The sequence below is a fragment of the Eptesicus fuscus genome, chromosome 25 (assembly GCF_027574615.1).
Source record: "Eptesicus fuscus isolate TK198812 chromosome 25, DD_ASM_mEF_20220401, whole genome shotgun sequence".
Classification (NCBI taxonomy): Eukaryota; Metazoa; Chordata; class Mammalia; order Chiroptera; family Vespertilionidae; genus Eptesicus; species Eptesicus fuscus.
The window spans coordinates 2,127,937-2,145,376 of record NC_072497.1 but is presented as its reverse complement, the minus strand read 5'-3'; the positions used below and the strand labels follow the sequence as shown (position 1 = coordinate 2,145,376).

At 53.9% G+C, this 17,440-nt stretch overlaps 1 protein-coding gene across 1 annotated transcript; it reads right to left on the bottom strand.

The window, feature by feature from the left end:
* Positions 1-2,889: 2,889 nt before the first annotated feature.
* Positions 2,890-17,407, bottom strand: SAXO2 (stabilizer of axonemal microtubules 2). The gene is made up of 4 exons (XM_008161374.3): positions 17,288-17,407; positions 13,925-14,104; positions 6,874-7,076; positions 2,890-3,866 (listed from the first exon to the last, which is right to left on the bottom strand). Exons 1-4 carry the CDS (start codon positions 17,323-17,325, stop codon positions 2,899-2,901), a joined length of 1,389 nt encoding a protein of 462 aa, XP_008159596.3. The 5' UTR covers positions 17,326-17,407; the 3' UTR covers positions 2,890-2,898.
* Positions 17,408-17,440: the final 33 nt, after the last annotated feature.

The window sequence follows — 17,440 nt, the reverse complement described above, 5'->3', positions numbered from 1 at the left end:
TCTAAGGCGTGGAGAGCATTTTCCGGAGACAGAGGAAAAGTTAGCATCTTCATTTCCAACCCAAAGAAACCCCCCTAATGACGAATGATGTGGGGGTTTCCTTGTGAATGCTCATTGCCATCATTTCCATCTTTTGTGGGTTGAAGTGTATCACTTCCTGCCCCCCCACACCCCCTGAAACTTTCTAACTCCCACAGTGAGACCTGATTTGGAAATGGGGTCTTTCCTGGCCGGTGTGGCTCAGTGGTTGAGCGCCGACCTATGAACCAGGAGGTCACGGTTCGATTCCCGGTCAGGGCACAGGCCCGGGTTACAGGCTCCATCCCCAGTGGGGGGCGTGCAGGAGGCAGCCGGTCCATGATTCTCTCTCATCATGGATGTCTCTCTCTCTCCCTCTCCCTCTCTGAAATCAATAAAAATATATATTTAAAAAATAGGCTAGCCCTAACCGGTGTGACTCAGTGGATAGAGCGTCGGCCTGCGGACTGAAGGGTCCCGGGTTCGATTCCGGTCAAGGGCATGTGCCTTGGTTGCAGGCACATCCCCAATGGGGGGTGTGCAGGAGGCAGCTGGTCGATGTTTCTCTCTCATCGATGTTTCTAACTCTCTATCCCTCTCCCTTCCTCTTTGTAAAAAATCAATAAAACATATTTTAAAAAAATAGGCCAGCCCTGGCTGGTTTGGCTCAGTGGTAGAGTGTCAGCCTGTGGACTGAAGGGTCCCCGGTTCGATACCGGCCAAGGGCACATGCCTGGGTTGCGGGCTCGGTCCCCAGTGTGGGGCGTGCAGGAGGCAGCCAATCAATGATTCTCTCTCATCATTGATGTTTCTATCTCTCTCTCCCTCTCCCTTTCTCTCTAAAATCAATTAAATATATAAAAAATAAATAAATAAATAAATAAATAAAATAAAAAAATAGGCCAGGGTGAGATGCTGTCATAGTCCCCAGGCCTTCAGGTTGAGTATATTATAATATTTTCTGTTAAAAGCTAAGAATACGGAATACAGTTAACCTGGTAAGACTTTATGAAAAGCTGTTTCCAGAGGAAATTGGATAGAAAAAAAACACACACAACTTCCTGAAATATCCCTTTTATTGATGCTTGATTAATGTTGCACAGACATATAGAATCTTACATTATCAACATTTTAACTAATCAATACAACGGTAAGTTAACAAGCGACTTTCAAATGATTAAAAATAGTTTAAACACACGGGCTCATTCTCAATGCAGTATATGGCCTGAAACCCGTGGTCGGCAAACTGCGGCTCGCGAGCCACATGCGGCTTTTTGGCCCCTCGAGTTTTTAGCAAAGGCCAGCTGAGGAGTACCCTCATGAAGTTAATAACCATGCACCTACCTATATAGTTTAAGTTTAAAAAATTTGGCTCTCAAAAGGAATTTCAGTCGTTGTACTGTTGGTATTTGGCTCTGTGGACTAATGAGTTTGCCGACCACTGGTCTGAAGCAAATAGAAAGCTACCAAAGACGAAACGTTGAAAAGCAAAAAGAAAAAAAGAAAGGAAAAAAAAAAAGACTAAACCTTACGATAAATCATATTCTCCCATAATGCAATCATTTCTCAAAATCGCACGCAGTAGGAGTGTCATGCACTAGATTTCAGCACGTCTAGATGTGGTATGTTCTTTCCAGGTCACGAGGGTGAGGGGGCACACAGTGAGACCCCCCCCCCACGGAGCCCAGTTCTTCGGGGCCCCCTGGGCATGGCACTTGGGGCGTCACTCCCCGAGGGGACCCTGCAGATCTCCGCAGAGCTGCCCGTCATTCCTGAAACGGCGCCAGCCAATGCGCTTTCCCGTCCGGAAATGGGCCTGTCACTCAAACGACGTTACTCCCTCCAGTTGAAGCTCTGCGTTCTCTGTAACGACTCGGGAGCCTGTGAAGCCTTAGAGCCGGGGTGGGGAACGTACGGCCCACGGGCCGTCTAAGGCCCACAAGGTCATTTGGTCTGACCCTGCCAAGGCATTCGCGGTGAGTTAAGGAGGTGTTTGACCCAATAGAGCAGGCTGATCTTTTTCTTTTTTTTTTTTTTTTTTTTTTTTTTAATATATTTTATTGATTTTTTACAGAGAGGAAGAGAGAGGGATAGAGAGTTAGAAACATCGATGAGAGAGAAACATCGATCAGCTGCCTCTTGCACACCCCCCACCGGGGATGTGCCCGCAACCAAGGTACATGCCCTTGACCGGAATCGAACCTGGGACCCTTCAGTCCACAGGCCGACGCTCTATCCACTGAGCCAAACCGGTTTCGGCCTTTTTCTTTTTTTTAAAATATATTTTATTGACTTTTTACAGAGAGGAAGGGAGAGGGATAGAGAGTTAGAAACATGGATGAGAGAGAAACATCGATCAGCTGCCTCCTGCACACCCCCTACTGGGGATTGAGCCTGCAACCCAGGTACCTGCCCTCGACCGGAATCGAACCCGGGACCCTTCAGTCCACGGCCCAACGCTCTATCCACCGAGCCAAACCAGTCAGGGCTTGTTTTATTTTTTTTAAATAGATTTTTATTGATTTCACAGAGGAAAGGAGAGGTAAAGAGAGAGAAACATCGATGATGAGAGAGAATCATTGATCGGCTGCCTCCTGCACGCCCCCTACTGGGGATCAGCCCGCAACCCGGGGAATGTGCCCTGACTGGGGAATCGAACCGTGACCTACTGGTTCATAGGTCGATGCTCAACCACTGAGCCACACCTGCCGGGGGCAATTTCCCAATTTCCTTGATTTGAGAACTTCACGAGGATGTGCGTGAGCGCTCATGCATTTTTTTTTTCCCCCGACTCTATAAACAGTTGGTTTTGCCCTCCGAGCGCCACGTCCTCCGAGTCAGCCTCTTTCTCAGCGTGCCGCAGGCTAGGAGGCCGGCAAGCTAGGAGGCCTGCCTGGAGGAGGAGGAGGAGGGCGCGATCTTGCGGAAGAACTGGTGGCCCCGGGAGTTGGTCGTTTCGAAGACGTACCCCGGCGGGGAGGGGTAGCTGGCCGGGCAGACCTCCCGCTTCTTGGGGGCGAACTCGGTGGAGTAGGAGGTCTCCTCCTGGAACGGACTGGAGCTGTGCACCGGGGCCTGGACCGGCCTGCAGCTCGCCGTGGGCACCAGCTCGTGGGGCACGTAGTGGGACTGGAAGGTGCTCACCCCGTCGAACGTCCCCGAGGACAGGACGGGCATCTGCTGCTGCGGCTTCACGGGGGCCCGGGGGCGATAGGCCTCCCACTCCGGGAAGTCCTCCTGGGTTGCGCTCCTCCCCTGGAAGGGGCGCTTCTCTCTCCGCTGAGACGCGGGCCGGATGGGGGCCGCGCGGGGAGGGGCCTGGTGGGGCACGTAGTCCAGGCGGCTCGTGCTGTCCAGCTGCATGGCCCCGGCCGGCGGGGCGTACGCCTGCGCCGGCTTGACCTGGCGGGGTGGGACCTCCCAGGGCTGGAAACTGTCCCGGAATTCGGTGCGCCCCTGAAACGGCGCGCGGGGGGGCCCCCTGGCAGGGGCCGGCCTGCAGGCCTTGGCAGCTGCGCCCCCGAGCCCCTGAAAGGCGCAGCGGTGCGTGGTGAGGCCCTGGAAGGGCTGGGAGCTGGGCCGGTAAACGTGTCTCGGCTGCGCAGGCGCGGGCGCGGGTCCGAGCTCGTGAGGCACAAAGTCCAGGCGGTGGCTGGTGAGGCCCTGGAAAGGGGCGGCGGGGCGCGGGGCCACGGCCCCCGGTTTGAAGCTCTGCCGGGGCCGCGCGGCCCGGGGAACGTAGTCGTCCTGAAAGGTGGTGGGGTTTCCGAATTTCACCGCCGGGGGCCGGTACGTGTGCTCCGGTTTATAGAGGTCGCTTTTCTGAAGGGCCCAAGCTCTGTAATCATCTTGAGAGAGAACAAGAGAGCATTTTTAGTATTATTGCGGAGAGGAAGGGAGAGGGGGAGAGAGAGAAACATACTATCTAATAAAAGAGTAATGTGCAAATTGACCGTCACCCCAACACGAGATGGCAGCCGCAAAATGGCCGCCACAAGATGGCTGGCAGGTGAGGGCAGTGGTGGGCAATCAGGCCAGCAGGGGAGAGTAGTTAGGGGCAACCAGGTCTGCAGGGGAGGGCAGTTAGGGGCGATCAGGCCTGCAGGGGAAGGCAGTTATGGGTGACCAGGCCAGCAGGGAAGAGCAGTTGTGGGGGACCAGGCCTTCAGTGGAGTGCAGTTAGGGGTGACCAGGCCTGCAGGGGAGAGCAGTTAGGGGCGATCAGGCCTGCAGGGGAGAGCAGTTATGGGTGACCAGGCCAGCAGGAGAGGGCAGTTGGGGGAAAACAGGCTGGCAGGGGAGGGCAGTTAGGGGGAACTAGGCCAGGAGGGGAGGGCAGTTAGGGGCAATCGGGCCGGCAGGGGAGTAGTTAGGCGTTGGTAAGGTTGGCAGGGGAGTGGTTAGGGGGTGATCAGGCTGGCAGGCAGAAGCAGTTAGGGGCAATTAAGCAGGCAGGCAGACGAGCGGTTGTGAGCAAGCAGTCCTGGATTGTGAGAGGGATGTCCGACTGCCTGTTTAGGCCCAACCCTCAAGGTGTCCCAGATTGGAGAGGGTGCAGGCTGGGCTGAGGGACACCCCTCCCCCCATGCAAGAATTTCGTGCACTGGGCCTCTAGTCAATGATAATAAAGAGCTAATATGCAAATGGTCGTCATACCCTTCACTCTCCTGTGGGAACTGCTCAGACACTGGACACTGGGGAGAGAGGAACGGGGAGCAGCCAGGCTGTGGCCGGGGAGAGGGAAAAGCCGCCCACCCATGGGTCCCCTGTGACTGCAGCCAGCCTGGGCGAAGCTGCCTGGGTCCTGGGTGCCAGCAACCGCCCAGAGGATGGAATCCTGGGTTCTGGGTGTGGGGTGAGGTAGAGGCAGTTAGGGGTGATCAGGCCGGTAGGGGAGCAGTTAGGGGCGATCAGGCCAGCAGGGGAGCAGTTAGGGGCCAACGGGAAGGCAGGCAGGCGAGCGGTTAGGAGCCAGCGGTCCCGGATTGCGAGAGGCAGTCGGACATCCCCCGAGGGGTCCCGGTTTGGAGAGGGTGCAAGCGGGGCTGAGGGACCCTCCCCCATACACAAATGTCTTGCACCATGTCTCTAGTCAATGATGAGAGAGAATCTCTGATAGGCTGCCTCCTGCACGCCCCACACTGGGGATGGAGCGCACAACCCCAGCATGTGCCCTGACTGGGAATCAAATTGTGGCTCATCGGTCGACACTCAGTTGAGCCACACAGGTCGGGCCAGACCTGTTCTTTTTCTCCATCTCCACCTTGCTCCCCCTTCTCCCCCTTGGATACAGGTCATTTCCACTTCTAGACTCACCCCATGACACCACCCGGGAGAGGAACAGTGCAGCCTGACGGTTGGTTTTCGAAAGCCTAAAACCATTGTGTTTTGGGTGAAGACAGCGTTAGGACAAGCATGTCAAACGCGTGGCCCAGGGGCCTCAAGCCTCGTTGATTTGGCCCGCGTCAGCCTTTGAGTTTGACACGCTTGGTGTAGGAGCTGCGGTTGTGTTCCCGGGGGCTTGGTTGGGGTTTGTGCTATAACTCACAGGATGCTAAAGTGAACCCTACAATCTAGGATTCACATAAAAACGAGGGCCCTGCTCACCCGCCTGGCATGGCTCAGTGGTTGAGCATCAACCTAGGAACCAGGAAGTCATGGTTTGATGCCGGGTCAGGGCACATGCCCGGGTTGCGGGCTCCATCCTGCCTGCCTGATTGCCCCTAACTATTCTCCCCTGCCGGCCTGCCTGATAGCCCCTAACTGCTCTCCCCTGCCGGCCTGATCGCCCCTAACTGCTCTCCCCTGCCAGCCTGATCGCCCCTAACTGCTCTCCCCTGCCGGCCTGATCGCCCCTAACTGCTCTCCCCTGCCGGCCTGATCGCTCCTAACTGCTCTCCCCTGCCAGCCTAATCGCCCCTAACTGCTCTCCCCTGCCAGCCTGATCGCCCCTAACGGCTCTCCTCTGCCGGCTCCCACCACCGCTGGTGCGATCGCCAGCCGTGAACCCGGCTTCTCGCTGAGTGGCGCTCCCCCTGTGGGAGCGCACTGACCACCAGGGGGCAGCTCCTGCATTGAGCGTCTGCCCCCTGGTGGTCAGTGAACATCATAGTGATTGGTCGACTGTCTGCCCCCTGGTGGTCAGTGCACATCATAGTGAGCGGTTGAGCAGCCTTAGCATATCATTAGCATATTACGCTTTGATTGGTTGAACGGACGACTGGACACTTAGCATAGTAGGCTTTTATTATTAGGATTATTTCAACCAATATTATTTCTCCCAAGGCAGGAGGGCTAAGTTTGGCAACACAATAAAATAATGACTGGATGTTAGATGCCAAAGCAACAAGTGAGTCCCCGTGTTTCGACTCCATCCTTTTTAATTTTTTATAATAATATATATATATATATTTTTTTAAATATATTTTATTGATTTTTTACAGAGAGGAAAGGAGAGGGACAGAGAGCTAGAAACATCGATGATAGAGAAACATCGACCAGCTGCCTCTTGCACACCCCCTATCGGGGATGTGCCCGCAACCAAGGTACATGCCCTTGACCGGAATCGAACCTGGGACCTTTCATTCCGCAGACCGACGCTCTATCCACTGAGCCAAACTGGTTTCGGCTATAATATATTTTTATTGATTTCAGAGAGGAAGGGAGAGGGAGAGAGAAACATCAATGATGAGAGAGAATCACTGATCAGCTGCCTCCTGCACGCCCCCCACTGGGGATCAAGCCTGCAACCCGGGCATGTGCCCCTCACCGGGAATCAATCATTGACATAGGTCGGCGCTCAAGCCCCGAGCCACGCCGGGCCGGCTGGCTCCGTCCTTTTTGAAATGGGGTTACCTTTGTAGGTGGGGAGAGTGTCCAGCTTCCCTTTCTTAACGTGTCGTCTCTCCAGGGGCCGGACTATCGCCACGGGCTGCGCTGGGTGCGGGTTAAAGTCCCGTTTGTAGGTGGTGTCGAGATCAATGTCCCCCGATTTGGGTTTGTATTCTTCTGGTAGGTGGCGAGGCGGGGGGACTATGTCATGGGGGCGGTAATCCGACCTGAAATACATAAAGTTGACACATAGCCTCACGGATTCTTTTATTTCTAACTGGAGGCCCGGTGCACGAATTCGTTGCACGGGCGGGGTCCCTCGCCCGGTGGGCAATCGGGGCCGATCCGGGCCGGCCGGCTGCGGGGAGGGACTGTGGGAGGTTGGCTGTTGGAGTACGCTGACCACCAGGGGGCAGCTCCTGCGTTGAGCGTCTGCCCCCTGGTAGTCAGTGCATGTCATAGCTACCGGCCAGTCGTCTGGTTCTCTGGTGCTAATGATGGCTTAGGCTTTTATATATAGAGACTAGAGGCCTGGTGCACGAAATTCATGCATGGGAGGGGGGTCCCTCCACCTGGCCTGCACCCTCTCACAATCCGGGACCCCTCAGGGGATGTCCGACTGTGGGATTGAGCCTAAACAGGCAGTCGGACATCCCTCTCGCAATCTGTGACCACTGGCTCCTAACCACGCACCTGCCTGCGTGATCACCCCTAACTGCTCGCCTGCCTGCCTGATCGCCCCTAACCACTCTGTTTGCCTGCCCGATCGCCCCTAACCACTCTGCCTTCCTGATCACCCCTATCCCTCTGCCTGCTAGCCTCATCACCCCTAACCGCTCACCTGCCTGCCTCATCACCCCTAACCACTCTGCCTGCCTGCCTCATCGCCCCAAACCGCTCACCTGCCTGCCTCAGCACCCCTAACCACTCTGTCTGCCTGCCTGATTGCCCCTAACTACTCTGTCTTCCTACCTGATCACCTCTAACCACTCTGCTTGCCTGCCTGATTGTCCCTAACTGCTCGCCTGCCTGCCTGATCACCCCTAACCGCCTCTGCCTTGGCCCCCGCCACAGCGGCTTCGTCCGGAAGGACATCGGGAATGATGTCCGGAAGGTCGTTTGGCTGTCTGGTCTAATTAGCATATTATGCTTTTATTATTATAGATTTTTTTCCATGCAGTATTGCAGTTTTCCAAGGAAAGTGTCAGAAGATATTATAATAGTGACAGCTGATAAGCTACTGGAAAGAAGTAACTGGCCTGGCCAGCATGGCTCAGTGATAAAGCATCAACCTGTGAACCAGGAGGTCACAGTTCGATTCCTGGTCAGGGCACATGCCTGGATTGCAGGCTGGGTCCCCAGTGGGGGGCGTGCAGGAGGCAGCCGGTCCATAATTCTCTCTCATCATGGATGTTTCTATCTCCCTCTCCCTTCCTCTCTGAAATCAATAATAAAAAAATTAATTTTAAAAAAATCAGGTTGCCTGCATCACATCATTCCTATTTTAGCTCATTTTTTTGCATCTTCCTGATAAAGCCAAACCTCTCTTATTCTGGCTCTCTAGTTCCTTCATAGTTGTTATCATTGTTGCACTTTTTTTTTAATATAGATATACTAGAGACCCGTGCATGAAATTCGTGCACTAAGGGGGGAGCGGGGGGAGTCCCTCAGCCAAGCCTGCACCCTCTTGCAGTCCGGGAGCCCTCAGGGGATGTCCGAATGACAGCTTAGGCCCAATCCTTCAGTTGGACATCCTTAGCGCTGCCGCGGAGGTGGGAGAGGCTCCCACCACCGCTGTTGTTCTCACCAGCCATGAGCCCGGCTTCTGGCTGAGCAGCGCTCCCCCTGTGGGAGCGCACTGACCACCAGGGGGCAGCTCCTGCATTGAGCAGGACCGGGCCAAAACTAGCTCACCGACATCCCCCAAGGGGTTCCAGATTGTGAGAGGGTGCAGGGCAGGCCGAAGGACCACACTGGTGCTCAATGGGGGCCAGGGACGGACACGGGAGGTTGGCCAGCCAGGGAGGGACCGCGGGAGGGCTCCAGGGCGTGTCCGGCCTGTTTTGCTCAGTCCCGATTGGCCGGACCCCAGCAGCAAGCTAACCTACTGGTCGGAACATCTGCCCCCTGGTAGTCAGTGCACATCATAGTGACTGGTTGACCAGTCGACTGTCTGCCCCCAGTGGTCAGTGCACGTCATAGCAAGCGGTTGAGCAGCCTTAGCATCTCATTAGCATATTACGCTTTGATCGGTTGAGCAGCCGACTGGACGATCTTAGCATATTAGGCTTTTATTACATAGGATTTTTAAAAATATATTTTATTGATTTTCTACAGAGAAGAAGGAGGAGGGATAGAGAGTTAGAAACATCGATCAGCTGCCTCCTGCACAGCTCCCACCTGGGGATGTGCCCGCAACCAAGGTACATGCCCTTGACCGGAATCGAACCCGGGACCCTTCAGTCCGCAGGCCGATGCTCTATCCACTGAGCCACACCGGCCAGGGCCATTGTTGGACTTTTATTCTTATTCTGAGGGATGTTTTTGATTAGCACCTCCACTGGATACAATGCCCATGAGCACAGAGAGGCTGTGACTATATCGTTTTTGCTCATCACTGTATCCCACGTGCCTGACACGTAATAAATGCCTAATAAATATTTATTATTTAGTGGGTAGATAGCAGCAGAGGTCCCATACCTCTGCCTCTTGCAACCGGCGAGTTGCCCTTTGCTTTTCCCCGAGCGCCAGCTAGAAGGGAAGAAGGCTGAGGGCAGGGGGGCATGGGATACACAGGAGAGGACAGAGAAAGAAGTCTGAGTTTCTCGCCCTGACCGGTGGATAGAGCATCGGTCTGTGGACTGAAGGGTCCCGGGTTCAATTCCGGTCAAGGGCATGTACCTTGGTTGCGAGCACATCTCCCGTAGGAGGCGTACAGGAGGCAGCTGATGGATGTTTCTCTCTCGTCGATGTTTCTAACTCTCTATCCCTCTCCCTTGCTCTCTGTAAAAAATCAATAAAATATATTATAAATAAATAAATAAATAAATATTTTTTAAAAGAAAGAAGGAAGAAGGAGTCTGAGTTTCTCTAGTCAGGTTAGTTACGTGTTAGAAAGTACACCGCCAAACCCCAAGCAATTTTTATTTATTTATTTAAATATATTTTTATTGATCTCAGAGAGGAAGGGAGAGGGAGGTAGAGAAACATCCATGAAGAGAGAGAATCATGGATCAGCTGCCTCTTGCATGCCCCCTACTGGGTATGGAGCCCACAACCCCGGGCATGTGCCCTAGACTGGAAGCGAACCAGGGACCCTCCAGTCTGCAGGCCAATGGTCTACCCACTGAGCCACACCAGCTAGGGCCAAAGCAATTTTTTAGAGAGAAGCATTAAGGGGAAAGTGTGTTTTACTCATCGGACGAGAACCCAGAACATTTGACGTGTCCAGATTCGTACTTTCCGGCCAGAGTTCTGCCAACTCTGATGTCACCTCAGTCGTGCGGTCGGAATGAGCTCTATGGGAAACAAAATGAAAACTGGTAACACCGCCCGGCCGGCGTGGCTCCGTGGTTGAGCGTTGACCTATGAACCAGGAGGTCACCGTTCGATTCCTGGTCAGGGCACATGCCCAGGCTGTGGGCTTGATCTCCAGTAGGGGGCGTGCAGGAGGCAGCCGATCCACGATTCTCTCTCATCAGTGATGTTTTTCTCTTTCCCTTTCTGTCTGGAATCAATAAAGACCCTATATAATAAAACCCTAATATGCAAATCAACCAAACAGCAGAACGACCGGTCGCTACGATGCGCACTGACCACCAGGGAGCAGACGCTCAACGCAGGAGCTGCCCCCTGGTGGTCAGTGCACTCCCACAGGGGGAGCAGCGCTCAGCCAGAAGTGGGGCTCGCTGCTCCTTAGCATTGCCGCGGCCGAAACCGGTGTGGCTCAGTGGATAGAGCGTCGGTCTGCGGACTGAAGGGTCCCAGGTTCGATTCCGATCAAGGGCATGTACATTGGTTGCGGGCACATCCCCTGTGAGGGGTGTGCAGGAGGCAGCTGGTACTTGCGAGAAATAAAATATGTCCTATGATATATAGTAAAAGCCTAATATGCTAAGTGTCCAGTCGTGCAGTCATCTGTTCAACCAATCAAAGCATAATATGCTAATGATATGCTAAGGCCGCTCAACTGCTCGCTAAACAACTGGTCGATGTTTCTCTCTCATCGATGTTTCTAGCTCTCTGTCCCTCTCCCTCTCTGTAAAAAAATCAATAAAATATATTTTTTAAAAAATCAATAAAATATAAAAAAACAAAAAAAAAAACACCAAAAAACATTGCCGCGAAGGCGGGAGTGCCGGTCAGCCAGAAGCCGGGCTCACGACTGGTGAGCACAGTGGCCGTGGCAGGAGCCTCTCCCGCCTCCGCTGCAGGCGGACGGTAGGAGCGAGGGGTCTTGGGCGGTGAGAGCCCTGGACTGTGAAAGGGATGTCTGACTGCCGACTTAGACCCTATCGGATGCCCAGTCCCCGGGCCTCAGCCGGCAGTCAGACATCCCCCGAGGGGTCCCAGACTGCGACACGGCACAGGCTGGGCTGAGACCCCCCCCCCCACAAGTGCACAAATTTCGTGCACCAGGCCTCTAGTGTGTGTGTGTGTGTGTGTGTGTGTGTGTGTGTGTGTGTGTGTGTATACCGTATTTTCTGGCATATAAGTTGACTGGGCGTATAAGACGACCCCCAACTTTTCCAGTTAAAATATAGAGTTTGGGGCATACCTATATCTATATCTATATATCTGGAACAGATAACAATAAAAATGAATGTTGTTGTAGAGCAAGCATGTCAAACTCAAAGGCTAACACAGGCCAAATAAACCAGGCATGCGGCCCGCAGGCCACGAGTTTGACATGCTTCTTGTACAGTGTGGTTTTTTTCAAACCCCAAATTGTAGAAATGTGATGTCTGAGTTTCTTCAAAGCAGGAAGCGCTCATTGAGGCTTTTGTACTTCATGCCCAAGACCGCGCCTTGAATGTAGCGGGCACACGAACAGAATCAGGAAAACGAACCCAGGGTACGGACAGATACACAAAGAGATCAGGAAAGCTCAGTCCGAAGGAAAAGGGCAGGCTCAGGGGGACTTATTATTTTTAATCACCCACTGAATAAATATTGAGGACCTACTATGTGCTCGTGGCACTGCACTAGGTTTGTGGAAACAGAATGCTGAGGTGAGTGAGGACACACACGCTTCCTGCTTTCAGGGAACAGGGAGACCTACCTACTGATACATGATAGGCAGATGCGAGGAGAGCTGGCCTGGGTGCTGGCCAGGGGATGTCCACCTACTGGCCGCTGCAGGGGGCGGGTGTCCAAGGCGTTGCAGACGGATGCCTGAGTGGAGATGTGCAGGTGTCAGAGGGCGGGGGTTCTCAGGCAGGGAAACTAGCATCTTGGGAGGCTCTGTGGCAAGTTAATCCTGGCACTTGTGAGAAATGAAACATGTCCTATCTTATATAATAAAAGCCTAATATGCTAAGTGTCCTGTTGTGCGGTCGTCTGTTCAACCAATCAGAGCATAATATGCTAATGATATTCTAAGGCCGCTCAACTGCTCGCTATGATGTGCACTGACCACCTGGGGGCAGACGCTCCAACTGGTAGGTTAGCTTGCTGCTGGGGTCCAGCTGATCGGGACTGAGTGAGACGGGCCAGACATGCCTTGGAGCCCTCCTGCAGTCCCTCCCCAGTTGGCCAACCTCCCGTGTCCCTCCCCAGTCCCAATCGTGCAGCGGTGGGGTCCCTCGGCCTGGCCTGCGCCCTCTTGCAATCTGGACTCCTCGGGGGATGTCAGAGAGTCGGTTTCAGCCCGATCCCGCAGGCCAGGCCGAGGGACCCCACTGGTGCACGAATTCGTGCACTGGGCCTCTAATGGGATATAAGTGTAAGGCCATTGTAGGGGAAATAAGGCAGAGAAGCAAGTAAGGGCCAAGCCATGAAGGGGTATTGGTAAAGATTTGGGTTTTGTATGAAATCCAACAAATTTGATTAAAAAAATTGCAGCCCGAAAAATAAAGCATCTGGTTTTTTCTAAAAAGGAAAGAAATACAATAAGAAAGTATAAGACGCCCTAGCTGGTTTGGCTCAGTGGATATAGAGTGTCGGCCTGCAGACTGAAGGGTCCTGGGTTCGATTCCGGTCAAGGGCATGTACCTTGGTTGCAGGCACATCCCCAGTAGAGAGTGTGCAGGAGGCAGCTGATGGATGTTTCTCTCTCATTGATGTTTCTAGCTCTCTATCCCTCTCCCTTCCTCTCTGTAAAAAATCAATAAAAAATATTTTTAAATAAAAACAGAAAGTATAAGAGTATTTCAAGCAGGGAGGCGAAAGGATTAGATTTGCATTTTTAAGAAAGATCTTAAAGCTGAAGCACGTGTGGGGGAAGGGTCCTAGCCAGATTGGTTCAGTGGATAGAGCGCCGGCCTGCGGAGTGAAGGGTCCTGGGTTCAATTCTGGTCAAGGGCACGTTCCCAGCCCGGACCCTGGTCGGGGCACGTGCAGGAGGCAACCCACCAATGTGTCTCTCTCACATCGATGTTTCTCTCTGTCTTTCCCTCTCTCTTCCTCTCTCTCTACAAATGAATGGGAACAATATTCTTGAGTGAGGATTAAAAAATAAAAATAATAATTTAGAAAAATAAAAATAAAAAAAGATCACCTCGGCAGGCTAAAGTATAGAAAACAGGTCAGAGGAGCTGCAGATAGAACAGACAGAAAACTATTCTTCCCGGTGCTGGTGGCAGTAGAAAACAGATAAAATACGAGGGATGTTAGCAGGTCAAGTCATCTCAATAGGACTTCTATTTCCCTGCTCATTGTCTGTCATTCAAACTCAATCCTCGTCTTTCTGTTGTGTTTTTTTTTTTTTCCTCACAGGATGACTCAGCTAGCTTTCTGTGTCTTGGATGGCTTCCGGCGTCCATCCACCGAGGAGTCCCCCGGGAAGAGTTCAACAACCCAGCCCCAGAAGAGCTGGGAGGAGAAGAAGGAAAGCAAAGAGCTGTCCCGTATTTACTTAAAGGTCGTTATTCCTTCCATTTGGCCGCGGTGCGCCCGGGCTTCTGGCTTGGGCTTGAGACTCTGGGCCGGAGGGACGTTGCCATACGTGGGGTAGTTTTCCAAATATTCCGTCGTTGGGCAAAACGCGCCAGAGTTTTCATAAATCCTCGTGGTTCCATGTGGACAGCGATGTCGCCTGGGCAGACAGAAACCAAATGGGAAGGTTATCTTCTCCTTCAAACACACGTTGTGTGATAATCTACACTAATACAAGAGAAATATGCAAATTGACCGTCACTTTGCGATGCCCACCAGCCAATCAGGAGGGAGTATGCAAATTAACCCAACAAAGATGGCGGTGGCCCCACCCCCCAGCCGCTCCAGGCCTCTGGGCAGCATGCATGCAGGCACAGAGTGGCCAGGCAGGGCGGGACGCCTGCTATGAGGGGGAGGGCGGGGGGGGCGGAGGGAGCTACAGGAGCGGTGCTCCAGCTGGAGCCAAGACTGGAGGCTCCGGAGCAAAGACTCCGGCTGGAGCGAAGACAGAAGGTGGCGGCCAGAGCGGAGGCCTGGGTCCCGGGTGCTGGAGGAAAACTGGTGCCGGCAGCCAGGGGAAGGAAGGCCTATTGCACGAATCTTCGTGCGACGGGCCTCTAGTCTATACATATAAAGAGGTAATATGCTAATTTGTCCATTATGGTGTTCCAGTCCCGACCAGTCTGTGGGCGTGGACGGGGGCGGGGACTTCCGCCCCAAGCGCTAACATCACACTGCCTGCGTGCATCCCCGCCCAGCGCTGACGTGATGCTGCAGGGGGGTGGCTGGGCTTGATGGGGGACCTCAGGCCACACCCCCACCCCAGCGCTGGGCCAGGACACCTCAGCACCGGGTCAGGGTACCTAAGGCTGCACCAGCCCCTGCCCAGTGGGTCTTGACAGGGGATCTCAGGCCGTGACCTCCACCTGGAGGGCTTGATGGGGGTGGGGCCGGCCAGGTCTGGGTCTCCTGCGTTTTCGAAGTGCGTGCGGGTGGTGGGCGGGGACTTGACTCTGGGTCCCGTGGTGCGCCCCAGACTCTGACAGGAGGGAGATTTTCATATACATCTTATTAATTTTCTTTCATCTCTGACACTTCTATTATAGAGAAAGGGCAAATAGCAATATTAAAATATTTCTTCTAGTTAATTCCCTTTTAATGTGTACAAATTTCATGCACCGGGCCACTAGTCTATAATAATAAAAGGGTAATATGCTAATTAGACCGGACGTCATTCCGAATGCCAATCTGGACATCCCTCTGGACGAAGCCGGGGCCGGAGGGAAGCCCGGGTCCCGGGTGCCAGAGGGAAGCCAGTGCCGGCAGCCGGGGGAAGGAAGGACTACTCTTGCACGAATTTCGTGCACCAGGCCTCTAGTCTATCTATATAAAACCCTAATATGCAAATTCACTGAACAGTGGAATGACAGTCCACTATGACGCACACTGACCACCAGGGGGCAGACACTCAACGCAGGAGCTGCCCCCAGCCAGCAGGCCCCAACTGGCAGCTGTGGGGGCGGGGCCAGCAAGCAGCGGCACCAGGCCAACCAAGGCAGGTGCCAGCGAGTCCCCGATGACCCTGCAGATTGGCCCAGATCGCTGGCCAGGCCTAGGGACCCTACCCGTGCACAAACTTCATGCACCGGGCCTCTAGTTAATTAAAAACAACTAGAGACCCAGTGCACAAAATTCGTCCTCTAGTAAAAATATAAAAACATATTTTTACTAGAGGCCCTCAGCCCAGCCTACGCCCTCTCACAGTCCAGGATGCCCTCGGGGGATGTCCGACTGCCATGGAGGCAGGAGAGGCTCCCACCACCACCCACCACCCACCACCCCTCACCAGCCGTGAGCCTGGCTTCTGGCTGAGCAGGGCTCCCCCTGTGGGAGCGCACTGACCACCAGGGGGCAGCTCCTACACTGAGCGTCTGCCCCCTTGGTGGTCAGTGCGCATCATAGAGACCTGTCATTCTGCCAACTGGTCAATTTGCATATTAGCCTTTTATTAGATAGGATGTTTATCATGGAACTGGGGGAGGGGACTGCTGTCCATCAACATGCAGGCGATTTCCCTCTGGAGGAGATTACAAAAGAGGGAGGGAGCTGTTGGTAACATTTACTTAGCCAGCGTTTTCTAATCCCTGGGTCAACAGCGACGCCCAGAGGACTGTTGACAGGAGCGGAAGGTTGCTAGGCAGGACTCACAGACCAGTCCTGGGTCTCAAGGGACTATTACCTTTCCAGTCACTCGGACCCAGAGCTGCTTGGGTGGGAAGGGGAATAGGGAGACTGAAAGAAGCCCCAAACGGGTTGAAAACTCAAGAATTGCACACCTTGCCAAAACCGGTGTGGCTCAGTGGTAGAGCGTCGGCCTGCGGACTCAAGGGTCCCGGGTTCGATTCCGGTCAAGGGCATGTACCTTGGTTGCGGGCACATCCCTGGTAGGGGGTGTGCAAGAGGCAGCTGATCAATGTTTCTCTCTCATCGATGTTTCTAACTCTCTATCCCTCTCTCTTCCTCTCCGTAAAAAATCAATAAATATAAAAAGAATTGCACACCTTGGGAGGGGTCTGGGGGTTGGGAGGGGCGTGGCTTAGTGGTTGAGCCTCTACCTAGGAACCAGGAGGTCACTCTTAGATTCAGGTCAGGGTACATGTCTGGGTTACAGACTCGATTCCCCAGTGTGGGGCGTGCAGGAGGCAGCGGATCCATGACTCTCTCATTACGGATGTTTCGATCTCTCTCTCCCTCTCCCTTCCTCTCTGAAGTCAATCCATAATAATAAAAGGGTAATATGCTAATTAGACCGGACGTCTTCCAGACATCATTCCGGACATCCTTCCTGACGAAGCAGGGGCTGGAGGGAAGCTGGCCGGGTCCAGGGTGCCTGCAGGTGGCCCAAGGGAAGCCAGCCTGGGTCCCGGGTGCTGGAGGGAAGCTGGTGCCGGCAGCTGGGGGAAGGCAGGCCTACTCTCGCACAAATTTTCGTGCATCGGGCCTCTAGTAAAAATATATTAAGAAAAAAAAAAAAAAGAATTGCACACCGTTCTGTTCTATTCCTTTTCCTCCATCTTTCTTGTCCTTCCCTTAAAATAAAAAAAAATTTGCGGGACATCCAGGCTCCCAGCCGGATCCCATCGCTCCACTTTACAAGCCCTAATCCTGCCACACCTTCACGCCTAGGACTTGCCAGGCCATCCGGCAGGTCAGTGTGCACCCGGGACACGGCGCCCACACAGCAGAAACGTCTAAACCGCGTGTAAACCCCGGTCCCCGGCGGTGCGGACCGAGCAGCGCCCGCGGTGCCCGCCCTCCCGCCGCTGCCCGGGCCGCCGCTCACCCGCAGGTGCAGATCTGACACAGGCACCAGCTCCGCATGCTCTCCGCCCGCCAGGTCCACTGCGCGGCGCCTCCGAGCAGCCGCTGCCCTAGTTCCGACGCGCCCGCCGTCGCCCAGGCAACGCGGGCGCCCGGGAGACGGACGCGGTGACGT

Coding starts and splice junctions, on each gene's coding strand:
- SAXO2 (XM_008161374.3), bottom strand. CDS start 17,325: ATGCGGAGCTGGTGCCTGTGTCAGATCTGCACCTGCGG. Junction 14,105..17,287: donor TGTCAGATCTGCACCTGCGG/GTGAGCGGCGGC, acceptor CTGTCTGCCCAG/GCGACATCGCTGTCCACATG. Junction 3,867..6,873: donor CACTCTCCCCACCTACAAAG/GTAACCCCATTT, acceptor TTCTCTCTCAAG/ATGATTACAGAGCTTGGGCC.